Here is a 17894-nt window from a genome sequence, read left to right as displayed (position 1 = left end):
TTCTCAATTCTATTGATGGCACTTTCTGGCCGACTCTTGTGTAACTGATCTCCAATATTGTTCACATTGCTGGGTAGCTTAGGACAAGAAGGCATTTTTTAAGATGTTTATTTACTTATTTGCAAAGAAAAATAAGTTATGCTACAGAGAGTTAAATCCTCTCTGACTTTCTTTTCAGAAAACTGTAAAAACTGAACCCATTCCTACTGAACAGGAAATTTTTCCAAGACTCCTTCTCAAGACATAACCTCTAAGAAAACACATGTTTCAAAATAGGCATTCTTTATCAAGATCTGTTCATTTCCCCTCATTTGGTCATACTCATCTCTATTTTATTTCTGCCACAAATAAGAGGGAATCTATAGATTAAGACATTGGGGATCAGTCAGTCAGTTAGAAAAAAGGTAGATAAATTCAGAAAAAATAAATGTAAACAAAAATATTATTTTGTTTAGTTGTTAATGAAGTACCAGTAAATATACTGAGACAAAGCATTTTATTCTCAAATTATGATAAATTTAGGGACAATGCTTTGTGTTTTACCTTGGAAGATTAAAGAATTTTTTTTTTTACTACTTAGTACTTTTGTGAGACTTCCTACTGTAGACAACATATAATATGAACTGTATGGTGATATAATTTTAGTGACTCCAAGGAGTTAAGTACTGAGTAGGTATTAAAGTCTACACAAGGGTGTAAGCCAGATTTGTCAGATTTCATTTAGCCAATTAATAGAAAGAGGTAAATTTTCAGTGTTCTAGGGTTATCCAATATGATCTTCTGCATTATAGAGAGGTATACATTTTTTTGAAAGGGAAGAAAGACGGTGTTGTTTTTATGACTAAATTCCCATTAGTTGAAAAATCAAGATGCATTGGAATCAGATTCTCTCTAGAAACATTTGTAAACTAAGCATTAAGTAGGTACAGGTATTTATATTTAAAGTTGACTTTATACCAAAATGTTGGACTTAAATACATTAACTCAATTTTCAGTTGCTGCTATGTTTATAAGAAAAATATGACAAGACAAGAAAACCACAAATAGCAATGAGTAAGACCCTTGAAACTTTTAAGATTTAATGAAATTGCTTCTCATGCAAATATCAGCTTACAAAACCTACACAAATTATAAACACTTACCGTATTCACTATCATAGAATATAATGAATTTCTGCCAGGCATACTCTGTGACCACTCTTAGGATAACATCATGCAAGTAGACAGGTGGGCGAACTGAGAGAGTGTAGTCATCATTCCTGTTGCTCCGGGTGAGTCCACAGCCACTCCTTGGGGTCCCAGCTGTTGAGCGCTGAATGAAGAGGTGGGGGATATGCATGGCGTCTGCCAAAGACTGGAGGGATCCTGCTGATGTGCAGCCAATGGAGCTGACCAGGGCCAAGATGCCTTGATTCATAAGTTCACAGGCTGCAAGAAAGCACAGTAATATTCAAAATGTCAATGGGTTTCACATATTTTTCCCTTTTTGAGAAGCACTGGATGGATAAAGCTTACAGATTTTTTATATAGCTATGAAAATGTTTTAGAAAGGAACATTCGATATGAGGAGATCCTCAAATTACAAAGCGCTATTGGTATTCCAAGAATTCTGCTCTTATTATCTATGTGACCTTGTGCAAATCACTTGGCTTCTCTTGGCTCGGTTTCATCATCTGTAAAGAGGGTAAAATAGCATGAATCTTGCAGGATTATTGCAAGGATTAGAGAAAACAGTGTCTGTTATTTGCCTCTCACATGATAGATATTCAATTAGTGGTAGATAAACTTTTGTAATTATCAATTTATAATTCAGAGAAAAGATAATTCCCTACTGAAGGCATAATACAAGGTTTCAAAAAGTAGATAATATGTAAACCAGTGAATAAACAGAAAGATGAAGGTTTGGAGGAAAGCATTTCTGGCCACAGAAAACAGAACGATTCTGATATCTAAAAACTTGATGACATTGCCCCTTTCCATAAACTGGAGAAACAAAAATGTTTTTGTTATTTTCCTTGACAGTAAGAAAGCTTATGTTCAAATCAAATCAATTCAAATACTACATTGTAGCCAGTGTCTCATTCTGGTTCCTAGATCAACAATTTATAATTCCTATTATATGGTTACAATCTATTTTTATTTCACTTTAACTCTTCTATGTGCATACCTCAAAATGTACTTAAAACTAGATCAAATATAAATTATAAGTAAATGTAAAGAAATTGTATACACAGAAAAAAAGAGTGAAGACGTAATGTTTCATAATGGCAATCTTTGAAGATAAAAAATTAAAAATAAATTCAAAAATCAGTGAAGAAATCAATGAAAAAATTATTTTCATTTTAGAAGCTCATTTATTATAACTGGTTCAGCCTTATTTTAGATTTTAGGCATTCTAGGTATAACATTCTTAAGATTCAAAATTTATTATAAATTGTTTTACATAGTTCTTTAAAAACTTAAAGGAAAACTTAATGGTAAGTTCTTGTATATAATTAACTGGCCAGTTAATGAAGGCTGATTTAAAGTGCAAGCTTAAAAGTGCTGTACTAATGATAAGCATATCATCATCAAATAAATTTATTATTATTATTAATGCTAAGCCAACCAATACATGCAAAATAATGAATAATTATTTGAGACATATTTTTCAAGCACTGCCTCATGAAAGAGATTATACTGATTTCCAATAAATGTGAAAGCATCAAGGATGTATTTTTTTTTTTTTTTTTTTTTGAGATGGAGTCTCCCTCTGTTGCCCAGACTGGAGTGCAGTGGTGCGATCTTGGCTCACAGCAACTTCCGCCTCCTGGGTTCAAGTGATTCTCCTGCCTCAGCCTCCTGAGTAGGTGGGATTACAGGCCTGTGCCAACAAGCCCAGCTGATTTTTTTGTGTGTTTTTAGTAGAGGCGGAGTTTCACCATGTTGGTCAGGCTGATCTGGAACTCCTGATGTTGTGATCCACCTGCCTAGGCCTCCCAAAGTGATGAGATTACAGGTGTGAGCCACTGTGCCTGGCCCAGATGGATGCTTCTTAGACCATAACATTGTGAGGTCTAATTTTAGCAAAAATCGTATGTTCTAGTCATGTTCATGAATTCAATTTTCATAGAAAATAATATAAGTGTATACTTATAATTTCAATGAATTAATGCAAAAAGAGTAGTCAAATTTTTGTTTCATTATTTTGGTATATATGACCATTAATGATTTATATAAGCAAATAGTCACTTTTTAGAAGAGATTTTGGTTTGTAGCATTTAAAATCAAAATAAGAAGTGCCTTAAGGGGTACACAGTTGGAGTCAATCTTTAGATTACACTAATTACAGGAAATTAAGTAAATATAATATTTTACATACTTCTACCACAAAATTTATACAGTTATAAACATTGAAATTTGGGGAAAAATTTACTTTCAATATTATATTCTGTCACATGTAACATGACAGGAAAATTGTCTGTTTTAATCTTCAGATTTAGAAGGATATATTCCAAAATGAAAAGTCATATATTAATCTTGCTTAGTAGATACATTTGCTTTAGCATAAAATCTTGTTTCTTCCAACCCACTCTTACGTCCTATTAAACACAAACTAAGCAGATACTAAAACCAGTTAATTTTGTATACAAAAACTTTGTTTTTGGATTACTGTTTGGTATTGCCTATCGTGCTATTCATATTAGCAAGAATAACTGAAATTTTCCTACAAAATCAAAATCGGAATAATCAAAAATTGCAGCCAGAAAGCATATAATGTCAGGCCTAAAAGATAATTTAGAGATCGTGCAGTCCAAGGATGGGAAATTGGCTTTACCTGCTGTGCTTTTGATGACTTGTTGGTAAATTGGCATCCTGGAACACTATTTTGAGAGTTTGAGACTCAATAAGAAAAAGTACCAAAATCATTTTGTCAGGTTTCTCATAGAGAGTGGGAGAGTGGTGGCCTGCAAGTTATAAATGCGCATCCCTCTGAGAGGGCCCAATCCTTTATTGTCAAGAAATCACAAATGCACCCACTTAAAAAACAGAATAGATGACCCAGCTCTCTAACCAATCATCCTTTTCACCACAACAAGCAAACAATGGAGTCTTGTAGTTGTATCCTTAAAATTTTGCATAGCGAAGTAAAGATAAAGCTCTAAATAGGGGAAAGCTCAATTTGAGATTGTTTTATTGTCAAGTTTGTTGAAAGGAGGTGTCCCACTGAAGAGGAAAGGAAGAGCTCACACAACTAAAATGAATTGGGACTGGATGACTCAAAACAAAGCCGCAGTTGTGCACATATAAGAACGGGCCTCCACAGCAACCTGCCATTTCCCCTTCAAGGCTGTATTTGATGCCCATTTGGCCCTATTTTACCAAAACAAAATGTCGGTTGAAGCATGGCAGATAGAAATTGATTTGCTTTGGATCTATAGGGCCCTAGATGAAGGTTAGTATAAAAATAGGCTATAACTCATGGCAGCTGAAGGGAGATTTCAGGAAATAAAAGGCTGCAGTAAGAACAGAAGCAAAGCTTAGTAAAGCAGACTACCTTTTGCAAGAATTTCATGTCTTGACAATTAAAAGACTATTATTATGAGTTGCAGTTTCATAGAATGCATAGTCAGTTCATTTGATATAGTATGAGAACTGAATTTGAAAGATCAGAACGTGTATTTATCAACTATTTTAAATTAAAATAATCTAAACCTACGACATCTCAATGGCATAGTTCTTTATTATTATTTCAAGCCTTGTGATTTATTTATACTATATATGCACATATACATAAACATCTATACATACAGATCATATTGAAAAGCTTGCTGGTTTTATGACTCCAGTTGTTTGAGATTCTGTCACTACCAAAGATGTTTGGAGCCTGCACTAACTGCCAAAAGCACAACTATTATTTTTATTATTTTTAATAGCAATTGCAACACTTTTGCCCTTTGTGGTCACTCTGCAGTTATGGAATTTAATTCTGCTCTATAAATGTATCCATTTAAGCTAAGATATATTGATGTACACTATCGTTTTCATTTCTTAAGCTAAATATTTTGAGTCTTTGTTTTCTTACTAAGTAAAACAAGATTAAAAATAAAATGCATAAAGAGTTAAAAAATTTATTACCTCTTACTGAATACTCAATGAGAACTCAGTGAAATATTTTTTGGTAGCATCATCCTTTTTGAACATATATCTTCTTTGTGATCTTTTTTTTCTGACTTATTTATATTTACCAATTTGTCCCGATATAACTTCCTCCGGTGATTTTAAGACACATCAGGACTTTAGCACATTACATTCATACACAGCTGTGGTTGGAATGTGTCCCCCAAAGTTGAAGTATTGAAAACTCGATCCCCAATGTGTTGGTGTTGGGAGGTGGAACCTAATGTGATGTGTTTGGGTCATGGGGGCACTACCTTTCTGAATGAATTAATGCTATTATAGCAAGAGTGGGCTCCTTATCAAAAGACAGGTTTGGCCTCCCCTTGGCTTTCTCTTGCCCTCTCTTTGCCCTTCCTCCATAGGATGACACAGCAAGCAAGAAGGCCTTCTCCAGACGCCAGTGTATTGATCTTGACTTCCCAGCCTCTTGAACTGTGAGAAAATAAGTTTCTGTTCATTATAAATTACCCAGTCTCAAGTATTCTGTTATAGCAGCACAGAAGGGATTAAGACATACTTATTCATCAATATAAATATCAACTTTCAACCACGTCCAAGGAACTTCCCTGGAGATCAGAGAATGTATATGACAGGTTCTATCCTCAAAGAGCTCCCAGTTTGTCCACCATAGTCTTTCCAAAATCTGCCCTGCATCACAATCAAAAGTGGAGATTAAAAATAGAGAGAGAGATGACTAAGTCTACTCCTAGAGTTTCTAGTTTATTCAGTCCAGTGTGGTAGTCATGTATTTGCATTATGAAATGTTACCTGAATAGTTCTGATGTGTAACCCTTTCTGAGAAACAGTAGCCTGGCGGATTGTAACTTCAATGCTCTTTCAAGTAATTGTTGCAGAACATCTAATATTTGTTGATTTTTTATTATTTTTTCAATAATCTTCAGTCATACTCAACAATGACCATAACTGGGCAGTGGAACTTCACTACTTGTGTATTCTTTCTATGATGACTAAATATAATCTAATTACTTTTTTTCTGTTTATTAACGAATCACAAATATACTATTTATGATTGCTTTTTTAATATTCCACCAAAAAGCTCCAGACATTTGCTTTTATACTTCTAGGAATACAGTAACACAAAACAATTTCAGCTTACCCAGACATTTAGAATTCTTTGCAAATATGATTTTTAGCAACCATCTGAGATGTGACATTTAGAAGATGGTCTATATTTGGGACCTCATCAATGTAGTTTGCCAGAAATAAAATCATCTGGAACAAATTCTTCCAAATAAAGCTTGCCTTTATATGTAAATAGTGTTACAAGGTCCAAGTTAATCATAATTATCTACTTAGGAAGTGAAAATACAGAAAAAATATTTTAATTAAAAATTGTTAAGATTTTATTCCTTCTTACAAAATAGAAGTGCTAAAATGGTTGATTACCAGCCATCAAATGAACTCAGTTGAGTAATTTTCAGTCAACTATTTTTTCACTCATCTAAAGCCAACGTGAACCTTTAATTATAATTAGTGATCCAAACCTGAGAAGAATTAAACATTTAACCTGGCACATGTTATAAGTCACCTTATTTTTCAATTTATATCTCATAACAACCATGTGCAGAAAAGTTATTATTATTCCAACTTTCAAGTAAGAAAATTCTGACTCAGTGACATTAAATGCATTGTCCATCATACCACTAGTGAATCTGTAACACTAGTAAATGGCAGAGTTGGGGTTCAAACCTGACTTAGATTAGAATGTCTGGGCCATGAAGAACTACAAAATAAATCATTGTTTTTAAACAGAAAGGCCCATATGAAAAATTAGGAGGGTTTTTAACTCTCCCTTATTACAAAATTCAGAAAAATTCAGCCTCCTAGATATAAAAAAGAAAAAAAGAAAAGAAAGAAGAAGAATCCCTAATAGTATTCTCTTTTTAAAAATTTTTAGTTTGGTATTAAAACATTGATTCTCTATAGTTTTAGCTCCAAATAATTTCAGCTCCATGTGTTTATAAAGGAAAATTTCAACAAGGCTGCAAAATGGTACTGAGAAGAACCTAGAAAGTATTGAGTACACTTTTAATCAGACCTAAAGTGATTCTACCATCATTGATGTAATAAAAATGATAATGATGAAATATTACTTTATTTTTATTTTGTTTGGAGTTTAAAAAATGGTTTCACATACATTTTATCATTTGATCAGCATGGCTAGATTGAATATTTTCCTATTCCCCTTTTCAAAACTAAATTGAGGCTTATGTTTACATTGCTATTAAGTAGTAGAGACAAGGCTGGAACACATATTTTTTGATATTTACTATGTATATTTATACATAATTTATATATTTTCATAAGTTTTATAAAATTTATATATAAAATTTAAAATACAAGACAAAAATTAGTAAATATACTAAATGCAATTATATGATATAATTACAAAAATTAGTAAATATACTAAATATAATTATATTTAGTATATATAGTATATAAATATACTTATATTTAGTATATATAGTATATAAATATACTTATATTTAGTATATATAGTATATAAATATACTTATATTTAGTATATATAGTATATAAATATACTTATATTTAGTATATATAGTATATAAATATACTTATATTTAGTATATATAGTATATAAATATACTTATGTTTAGTATATATAGTATATAAATATACTTATGTTTAGTATATATAGTATATAAATATACTTATGTTTAGTATATATAGTATATAAATATAATATAATTATATTTATATACAGTATATAAATATAATATAATTATATTTATATACAGTATATAAATATAATTATATTTAGTATATTTACTAAATATACAGATATTTACTAATATAATTATATTTAGCATATTTACTTTATAATTTTTCAGTGATAGATTTCATAGCTCCCGATTTAAGGAAATTCAGATCAATCTCCTATCTTTTTATCTTTTTATTTTAGTAACAATTCTTCAAAGAACACATATATATGTGCATATATATACCTGTACATTATATATGTAAAATGTATTTCTATATCAGGCAAGTACCAGGTACTCTGGGTGCAAAATGGCCCAAAATAGGCAAGAGTATAATGGGTGAGACAGAAGATATTCATATGAATGTATAATGACATACTGAGTAGGTTCCAGGCCAAAAGAGAACGTTATTCTATGATAGCCCAAAAACATTTTTCCTCAACTAGAGATTAGGGAAGCCTTTGCTACAGAAGTGACTATAGAGCTGCAATTTGAAGGGTAAGTAGGAACTAATTAAGTGGATGGAGGTTACCTTGATGAAAAAGAGTAAAGAAAATGTTTCCAAAAGAAGAAATAGAATGTGCAAAGATCCTGTGACACAGAGATAATGAAATACCAGAAAGGCAGAAAGAGGAGCCAAGTGGCTGTAGTGCAAAGAACATGGTAGAGAGTGGTGCAAGGTTAGAATGGCGGGAGAGGCAAGAAATATGACCTATGATGGAGTTTGTCTTTTTGTTATTAATATGAAGGAGACCTTTACATGCCTTAGCGCCACTATTTATCCACATTTATTTAACTGCCTTTAGTCTTGTATTTTAAATTTATTTATGAGTTGTGTAGCTTTTCAGAAATTGTAAAATTATATACAATGAAATTGTCAGTCTTTTAGGACTGTTTTGCTTAACACTGTGTTTAGAAAGGCCTTTTCCCAATAGCCTGCAAATTTATAAAATTATCAGTTTATCTAAAACAACACCTTTTCTGTCCTATACTTAATAACTGATTGGCAGCTGATAGAAGATAAAGCAATTGCACTTTAGGAAACTCGGTGAGTGCAGAATGTCATATTTGGTCATTATAGGTAAAATTTAATCTTCACCTACATAATCATAAACATAACAAGCAAAGAGTGAGGATTAAACATAATTGTGGCAAGAATGATAATCAGATCATATTATATGTCTGTCTTTAAAACTTTTTAATCATCTTATAGAAATTCTATTTATTAAAATTATTGTTCCTTATAAAACTTCTTGGATTTGAAACTGATTATTTCTGGATGAATGACAGAATATTTAATATAGTCCAGAAAATTATATCCCATAAAAGTAAGAATAAAATCTTGAGAAAGATGTGGGGAACAGTGTGTTTATGTTTGTGTAAGAGAAAGAGAATGACAAAATAATATTTTACATTGCTTTCTCAGTTACCACTATCTACCTAGAATATCACAACCCAATCTCAGAAGTCATCTTCGATTATTTCTTCACTTTTGTTTCCCATGCTCCTCCATCTCAACTTGGTTATCACATAATGTTAATTTTACTCCTAATGTTTCTCAAAACTATTCTTTTTTGAAATATCTACTGCCAGTTCTTTAATTCAAATGATATCACCACACACTCAATTACCAAAACTGTCTTTAAGCTGGCTTGATTTTACAGCACTTTCTCCAATCATCTATACTGTAAGCAAACATATCTATTTTTGAATCGCATTATGTAATTCCCATGTTTTAAAGGTCATCAATAAAAGACTGAGGGACTGCTACATACTAGAAGAGACTAAGCAGGAATGACAACTTAATGAAATATGGGATCTTAGGCAAAAGTCCTGAAACAGATAGAAAAGTCATTAATAAAGAGGTTGGGCCGAAGCAGGTGGATCACTTGAGTTCAGGAGTTCGAGACCAGCCTGACCAACATGGTGATACCCCGTCTCTACTAAAAATACAAAAATTAGCCGGGAATGGTAGCTCCTGCCTGTAATCCCAGCTACTTGGGAGGTTGAGGCAGGAGAATTGCTTGAACCCGGGAGGCTGAGGTTGCAGTGAACCGAGATTGCGCCATTGCACTCCAGCCTGGGTGACAGAGAGAGATTCTGTCATTAAAAAAAAAAAAAAAAAGAGGCTGGTGAATTTTGAAGAAGGTCTGTGGCTCAGTTAATAATACTGCATCAATATCCAGTGACTATTCGTGATAATTTCACTTTCATTATATAAGATGTTAACATTAGGAAAAGTGTAAAGAATATAAGGGAATTCTTTTTACCATTGTCGCATTTTTCTGAAAATCTAAAACCAATTTAAAATAAAAATTTAAAAACATAAAACTTCCAATGTCATCATACAACTTCTGCAAGTGAAAATCAAACTCTTAGCATGGCATGCAGAATTCTTTATGACCTGACACTGATTTACATTTTCATGCTCATCTCTAGTTCCTATTCCTTGCTATTGTATCTTCCTGCCATTCCATACACTCTCCCACCGCCATGCTATTTTAATTACCTTATTTCTTCAGCAGCCTATGTGCTTATAAAAAGAGATAGTTGCTCACGCCTGTAATCCCAGCACTTTGGGAGGCTGAGGCAGGCTGATCACTAGGTCAGATCGAGACCATCCTGGCTAACACGGTGAAACCCGTCTCTACTAAAAATACAAAAAATTAGCTGGGGTGGTGGCGGGTGCCTGTAGTCCCAGCTACTTGGGAGGCTGAGGCAGGAGAATGGCGTGAACCCAGGAGGCGGAGCTTGCAGTGAGCCGAGATCGCGCCACTGCACTTCAGCCTGGGTGACAGAGGGAGACTCCATCTCAAAAAAAAAAAAAAGAGAGGTAACTTCGACAGCCCAATACTTACTGAGTATTCCAATTCATAAGCATTATACATAACTTCATTTATTTAGCTTTTTAAATAATTTAAGCAATATTTTGTAGTATTCAGTGTACATGTCTTGCACCTTTGTCAATTTATTCTTAAGTATTTTATACTTTTATATTTTAAGTGGTACTTTTATTTTAATTTCCAAATTTCATTGCCAGAAAATATGGAAATACATAAGATTTTGTGTATTAATCTTATATCATGAAACTTTCTTAAACTCACTTCATCTAGTTTCCTTTTCTGTAGGATTTTCTACAGAGAGAATCATGTCATCTGCAAATAAAGGCAATTTTACTTCTTTCTTTCCAATCTGTATGCCTTTTATTTCTTTTCCATGCCTTATTGCACCAGCTGGTACCACCAGTCCAATTTTGAATAGATGTAGTAATAGCAGCCACCCTTCCCCTTTTCCTGATTTTTAGGGAAAAATATTCAGTTTTTCACAATTGAAAATAATATAACCTGAAGGTTTTTGGACTATGCTCTTTATGAGTTTGAGGAAGTCTCCTTTTATTGCTGAGAACAGAGTTTGCTCAGGAATAGAGCTGTTCAGAGTTATCAGGAATGGATGTTAGATTTTATTGAAAGTTTTTTCTGCATCTATTGAGATAACCATATGGTTTTTCTTTTTTAGTCTGCTAATATGGGCAATTACATTGATTGATTTCTGAATGTTAAATTATCCTTGCAAGGATAATGCTGGCCTCAGTAAATGGGTTAGAATATAGTCACACATTTTGAATTTTCTGGAAAAGTTTGTGTATAATTAATGTCATTTTTCCTGAAAAGTCTGGTAGAACTCACCAGTGAAACTTTCTGGGCCCGGAGTTTCAGTAGTGAGAGAGTTTATAAAATCAGTCTTAAAAACATATACAGGCATATTCAGGTTATCTGTTTCTTCAGGTGAGCTTTGGTAACGTTTATATTTCAAGGAATTTGCCTTCTTCATCTAAGTTGTCAAATTTACTGAAATAAAGGTGTTTGTAATATTCCCCTGAAATTTGAAGTGATGTCAGCTCTCTTTATACGATACTGATAATTTATATGATATCTTCTTTGATCCCAACCAGTCTGGCTAAAGGTTTATCACTTTTATTAATTTTCTCAAAGAAACAGCTTTTGGTTTCATTGATTTTTCTTTGTTGCTTCTGTTCTCTATCTCATTGATTTCGGCTCTGATCTTCATAATTTCCTTTATTTTGCTTAATTTCAGTTTAGTTTGATTTTCTTTTTCTGAGGTAGAAGCTGTGATTGTCAATTTTAGACCATTCTTCTTTTCTAAAATAGACATTTAGTCCTATAAATTTCCCTCTATGTACTTCTTTAGTTTACCTTCTTTCTGCTGAATTTCCCCTATTATTAATGTATGTTATATTCACCTTTCCTGCTAACATATTAACCCTAGTTACTTTTATAGTCACTGTGATAATTCTAACATCTAGGATATAGCTCAATCTATTTTTGTTGCTTTACAATTGACAATGGATTGTTTTTTCTTACTAATGTTTCTTATAATTTTAGACATATTGCTGTAAGAGACTGCAGACTGAGGTAAATAGAATATATTGATACAGACTCTCCTCCTACCAGGCTGTTGGTGTATGGCTGTAGCAATCTAGTCAGGAATTGATATGGATATGCATCTTGTTGTTGCCCTCACTATGTCCAGTGCACCACAGGCTTTGGATTCCTCTAGCAGCAGGCTGCTATTACTTAGTAGTATTTAGAATAGGGCCTGTGTTGCCAGAGATTTTTCCTCAGTGCTTCTTTTTCTCCCTCAGGTTTTAGTTGTCCCTTCACAACTGCACCAAGTAGAGGTGCCTCTGTCCTCTGTGAGTCTTGGGTCCTTCCCCTGTGGTAGACTTCTGTTGTGTGTTACTTTGCACAAGGTTATCGCGGACCTGGTCCAGCCTCCGTTTCACACAGGTCATGTGCAACTTGGGCCTAAGGGTGTTGTCACTGTTACTGCCCCTCATCTTTGAAACACCACCTTTCATTTGTGATTGGTCTCTGGAGAGTTTCCTGCCTCCCAGAATTTGCCAACCTTGGCTTATATCTGTGAAAGATCCTGGAACCAAGACGGTTTCCTGACCAGCTCCCAGGAGTCTTTATCAGTAGCAATAGGTCTTTGCATGTACCCCATGGATAAGAGGATTTTTCCCCCTTCCCCAAGATCTTAAGGCTTTTACTTTCTAGGGATAAAGGGTGAATAGATGGGTAAAACATAGTCAACCCTTGAACAATGCAGAGTTTAGAAGTGTCAACCCCCACAGTAAAAAATTCACCTATAATTTTTGACTACCCCAAAACTTAACGATCAATAGCCTACTGTTGCCTGGAAGTCCTACTAATAATGTGAACAGATTATTAACACATATTTCATACACTAATATATACTGTATCTTATAATACAGTAAACTAGAGAAAAGAAAATATTATTATGAAAATCACAAGGGAACATGCATTTACAGTACTGTACTATATCTTCAATACCATAAGTTTACATTATCTGTTTATAAGATAAATTGTCTGTCTGAAATGCCAGTCAAACTCAGCTGCAGAGCTCAGTCCACGGTACACATCAAGCAATTAAACATTTCTTGTAATGTCATGGCTTCTTTTTTCTGCCTCTTGGAAACACTTCCAGCATCACTAGTCGCACTTTGTATGGGTCCCATGGTGTTATCCAAGGTTTGCAGTATTGCACTAAACTTGGTGAAAAATATGCAAGAACTGTGAGAGGTTACTTTTTACTGCATGATACAATTTACTGGAGAGACAAACTGCTCACACTATGTTACTTGCAACATTTGACCTCACCACAGTTGCAACTGGAGTTGGCTGTGAAATTATCACAGTAGTACAATATGTACTACAGTTAATTTTATGCAGTTATAATTTAATGCCACATTTAGACATTTGTTTATATTTCTTTAGACTGGGCATGGTGCCATGTAAGGTCTGTAAGTGTGTGTGTAAGTTTTGATACATTTTAACTTCCCATAATAGATTTGTGTAAATTTTATAGTGGTAAATGATAGACTAGTATCTAGTCATAAAATAGACTAGTATCCAGTTTACCTCATGAATTAATGACCTACCTAACCATTTCTTATTTTTTAAAAATATTTCTAGGCTATACCATTCATATGTGAGTCTTTTTTTTTTTCAAATAGTTGCAAACCTCCAAGAAAATTTCCAATATATTTATTGAAAAAATCCGCATAAAAATGGGCCTGCACAGTTCAAACTCCTATTGCTTAAAGCCCAAGAGTACTATGCCTGGTCCCCTGCAGCCACAGTTCCACTCAGGAGAGCTCTGTTTCATATCCTTCTGATCCCAACTTTCTCAACAGCACTTGCTGGAAGAGTACTTCAATAGCTTGCAAATAAGTACAAACTCCCCTTGTGTCTGCTATTCCAAATAAATACAGTAGTTCACACTTAGCCTTTATGAGTTCATAAAAATTGCAAGTGATTCTTCCTAGCCTGTGTGGAAGACAGTAACCTCTTACTCCTAGATTATCTCTAAGGACAGACTGTTTTGTGTTCCGTCTCTCTTTGAAAGTACTTGTCCCTCTTTGGATTTCGGGTTATTTGGTTACTTTGAGAAAAGTTACAGCTTGAAAGAAATTAGAGTTTAATAGATTTTTGGCTTTTTCTCATTGTGCAGGTGGGAAAAAGTGCTTTGTATCTTTTTACATTCAAAGCAGAGGAGGAAGTTTGCTCCTTGATTATTCCTATAACATACTTAAGTGCTTGTTGCATTGTAATTACCTTTATGTGTCAGTCTTCTGGATTGGACATTGTGTTTTCCAGTGCTTTTTTTGACATTGTGTTTTCCAGTGCTTATAAACTTACTCACTGTTTTTAATTACATTTAAACAGATTTTAAGTAGTAGTTTTGATTAGAAAGAGTGCACTGCTTCTGAATGGCTCCATGGATAATTTTTTTTCTTTTGCGAATATTTTATCTATTGACAGCTTTGTCATTCAGGTACACACACTACATAAAGAAAAATCATAACTCTTCATGAGAACTCTCTTATCATGGCCCATGGGCCCTATATAAGCTTCCGCCTGGCCATGAATATAATCTAAACTCCTGTTTCCATCAGCCTTTCTCACTCTATTTTGGCTCACTCATTGGTTAACCTGTTTTGTGAATTCACTTTTCCTTCTATTTCTTCTGTGTGGAGTACTCTTCACCTAGATATTCCTTCATCTTATTTCTTCATGCAAATCCTCAGTTCCTGCAGCCCCACTCATTAGCATCCCTGTTATTCTTTATGTCCTGACCTTACTTAATATTTTCCTTAATAGTTATCATCATTTGATTGTATTTTATATATCTATTTCTCTATTTTTACTCTTTCTTCCTCACTAAAATATAAGCTACATAAGAGCAGGAGCTTTATGTGTTTTGCTCAATGCCTTATGCCCTAAACCTAGAACACAGATTGGTCTGTTTTAGGCACCTAATGAACATGTCATGAATGAATAATTGAGTAAACAGGAAAGGTGTGGTCTAATCATTAGAGCAGACATGGTGTAAAGTAGGTTAGTTATGCTATACATGTCCTGTTAGCCCTAGTAGCTCATTTTATGTTACTCAGATTTTACTTTTTTTACAGAAATAATCCACTCCTGCTGATAAGGAAGATCCCTAAATGGAGTCAACAATAGTATGAGGAAGAGAGTGGAAAGAATCTGCCCTTCATAAGAAAAGTGTTGTTTGGCATTCCCTATGCACACTATTTGAAAATATTGATATTCTTTTGTAATAAGACTAGAATATATAAGCTCTATGAGAGGAAAGATACACATTTTTAAAAACTCAGATGTGCTTGGCATATAGAAGAGTTCAGTAAATATTTCTTAAACTGTGAGTATAACATGTAATAAATTAGAACATTTAATTCATAGCTAGAAATTCATAGCTAGCATACTCCACAAAAGCTTTTATAGTAGTGATATATCAAGTACAGTCTGTTGCCTGTTTATTCTGTAAACATTCATTTCAAAAGTGCCTAAAGTTTTATTTGACTAAAATGATCTTGTAATAAGATATATTTTAGATAATTTTAAAATTGGCAGAAGAATGTATTTTGGTTTAAAATGAACTTAAATGGCTATTCTATTTATTTTATAGCAACTATCAAAACTCATATGACCTTGGTAATATAGTATATTCATTCTAATTCATTATGGTTTCTCTTTTTTCTTCTATCTTTAATCAGTGATTCTATCTTGATCTGATTAAGACATATAGTTGGCAGCAGGAGCTGGATCACAGTTATCCATTCATGAATCAATCATTATTATTACAATTTTTTGATAATCACATTTCACTTAGCATAAAATGCATTTGGATTTATTCTCTGCCAGGAAGTAATCTTTTACCATCTGCAGTTTGTTATCATATTCTAATTTCACTAATAATGCCTTTCAACTTAGTAGCAGAAGCATTTCTATTTCTGGGGGGAAAAAACTGTCTATGCACTTTACAAAGCTATGGAACAGTGCATGAGGTCAGAAACACTATTTAATGGTTAGCTTGGCCCCTGCTAGCAGCAATTATGAAGTGAAAGGAGATAATTCCTGAAAAATATAGTATAAAATTTGTGGCAAAAGACAGCTTTTCACTCAGTCATGTGGACTCCTTTCTCTGATATGTTTTTATAAGTAGTATTGTGCAAGTTTAAAAGGACTGTATTTAAATATTTGACACTAATACTTTTTGTGTGCAACTTAAATATAAAAAGGTAATGTTTCTTCTAAGTGAAGACATAAAATCAAAACACTAGGCTAACAGAAAAATCTTTCTAACCATTGACATCAGCATGAAAAAATTAAAAACTGAAACAACCAACAACCAAGTAAGCCCCCATTTTTCCTACTATTGCCTAGAATCTGTTGCTTTCAGAGAAAAGGCATGAGTAAATGTGCTCGCTCTATAATCTAGAGGCCTAAGGTGTAAGTGAGGCATCTTGATTTTTAGTTCCAGTTTAGATGTGAATCAGTGTTGTGCTTGGGCAAAAGTCATTTTTCTCTTTGGGTTTCAGTTTCTTCAGGCATTAAAGGCGGTGATTGACCGACAAGATGGTTTTCAGGCACCTCTCTCAGAAGAAAACATAACGACATTTCTCTCTTACTCTCTTCTCCTTGCTTCAATTACTGACCAGTCCTTCCTCTAGCTGGCACATTCTAACTTAATTGGTTACCTTTTGACCTGAGAAAATTCTGTTTCTTCAAAGCGGCTTTACATACTCAGGATTCATTATCAGACATTTTTACTTTACTGTTTCTATGTTGGGGGTTGGGTACTACTAGAGTCAGTACACCCTTGTAAGCTTACAGTGATAGCAGTATGATGAAATCTATTTATAATATGCCTTTTAAATAATGTCCTGGTATTTTGGATATTTTTCCCCCCACTGTGTAAGGGTTTATGGACTTTTCAGAGAAATGCTTTCCATTTACAATGAAACCAATTTCTTCTAAGTATATATATACACACATGCATATATATATACACACACACACATATATATTATACACACACATATATAATATATAATTATATATTAATATTATATGGATTGATATAGTTTGGATGTTGTCCCCACCCAAAACTAATGTTGAAATGTAATCTCGAATGTTGGAGGTGGTGTCTTGTGAGAGGTGATTGGTTCATGGTGGTGGCTTCTCATGAATGGGTTAGTACCAGCCCCTTGATACTGTCCTTGTGATAGTGAGTCAGTTTTGGGAGATCTGGTCACATAAAGTGTGTAGCACCTCCCTCCTCTCTCTCTTGTTTCTGCTCTGGCCATGTGACGTGCCTGCTCCCCCTTCACCTTACACAGTGATTATAAGTTCCCTGAGATATCCCCAGAAGCCAAGTAGAAGCCAACATCATGCTTCCTGTATAGCCTGCAGAACCATGAGCCAATTAAATCCCCTTTCTTTATCAATTACCCAATATCAGGTATTTCTTTATAGCAATGCAAGAATGAAATAATACATGGATGTATATAAAATCACATTTAACACCTTCTCTTCCCCCACACCTCCCCGCAGAATAGAAAAGAGGTAAAGCTCTAACACGAGAT

At 33.6% G+C, this 17894-nt stretch overlaps 1 protein-coding gene across 5 annotated transcripts in view; it reads right to left on the bottom strand.

The window, feature by feature from the left end:
- Positions 1-17894, bottom strand: part of GRID2 (glutamate ionotropic receptor delta type subunit 2) — a 1507251-nt gene that overhangs the window by 724073 nt on the left and 765284 nt on the right. For all 5 annotated transcript variants that reach the window (XM_034958923.3, XM_055111628.2, XM_003829901.5 and 2 more), the window contains one exon: positions 1143-1427. In XM_034958923.3, the coding sequence (XP_034814814.1) occupies positions 1143-1427 (285 nt within the window). The remainder of the gene's footprint in view (positions 1-1142; positions 1428-17894) is intronic.

This window comes from Pan paniscus, chromosome 3, assembly GCF_029289425.2.
Source record: "Pan paniscus chromosome 3, NHGRI_mPanPan1-v2.0_pri, whole genome shotgun sequence".
Taxonomy (NCBI): domain Eukaryota; kingdom Metazoa; phylum Chordata; class Mammalia; order Primates; family Hominidae; genus Pan; species Pan paniscus.
This window is presented reverse-complemented; position numbering and strand designations above follow the sequence as displayed.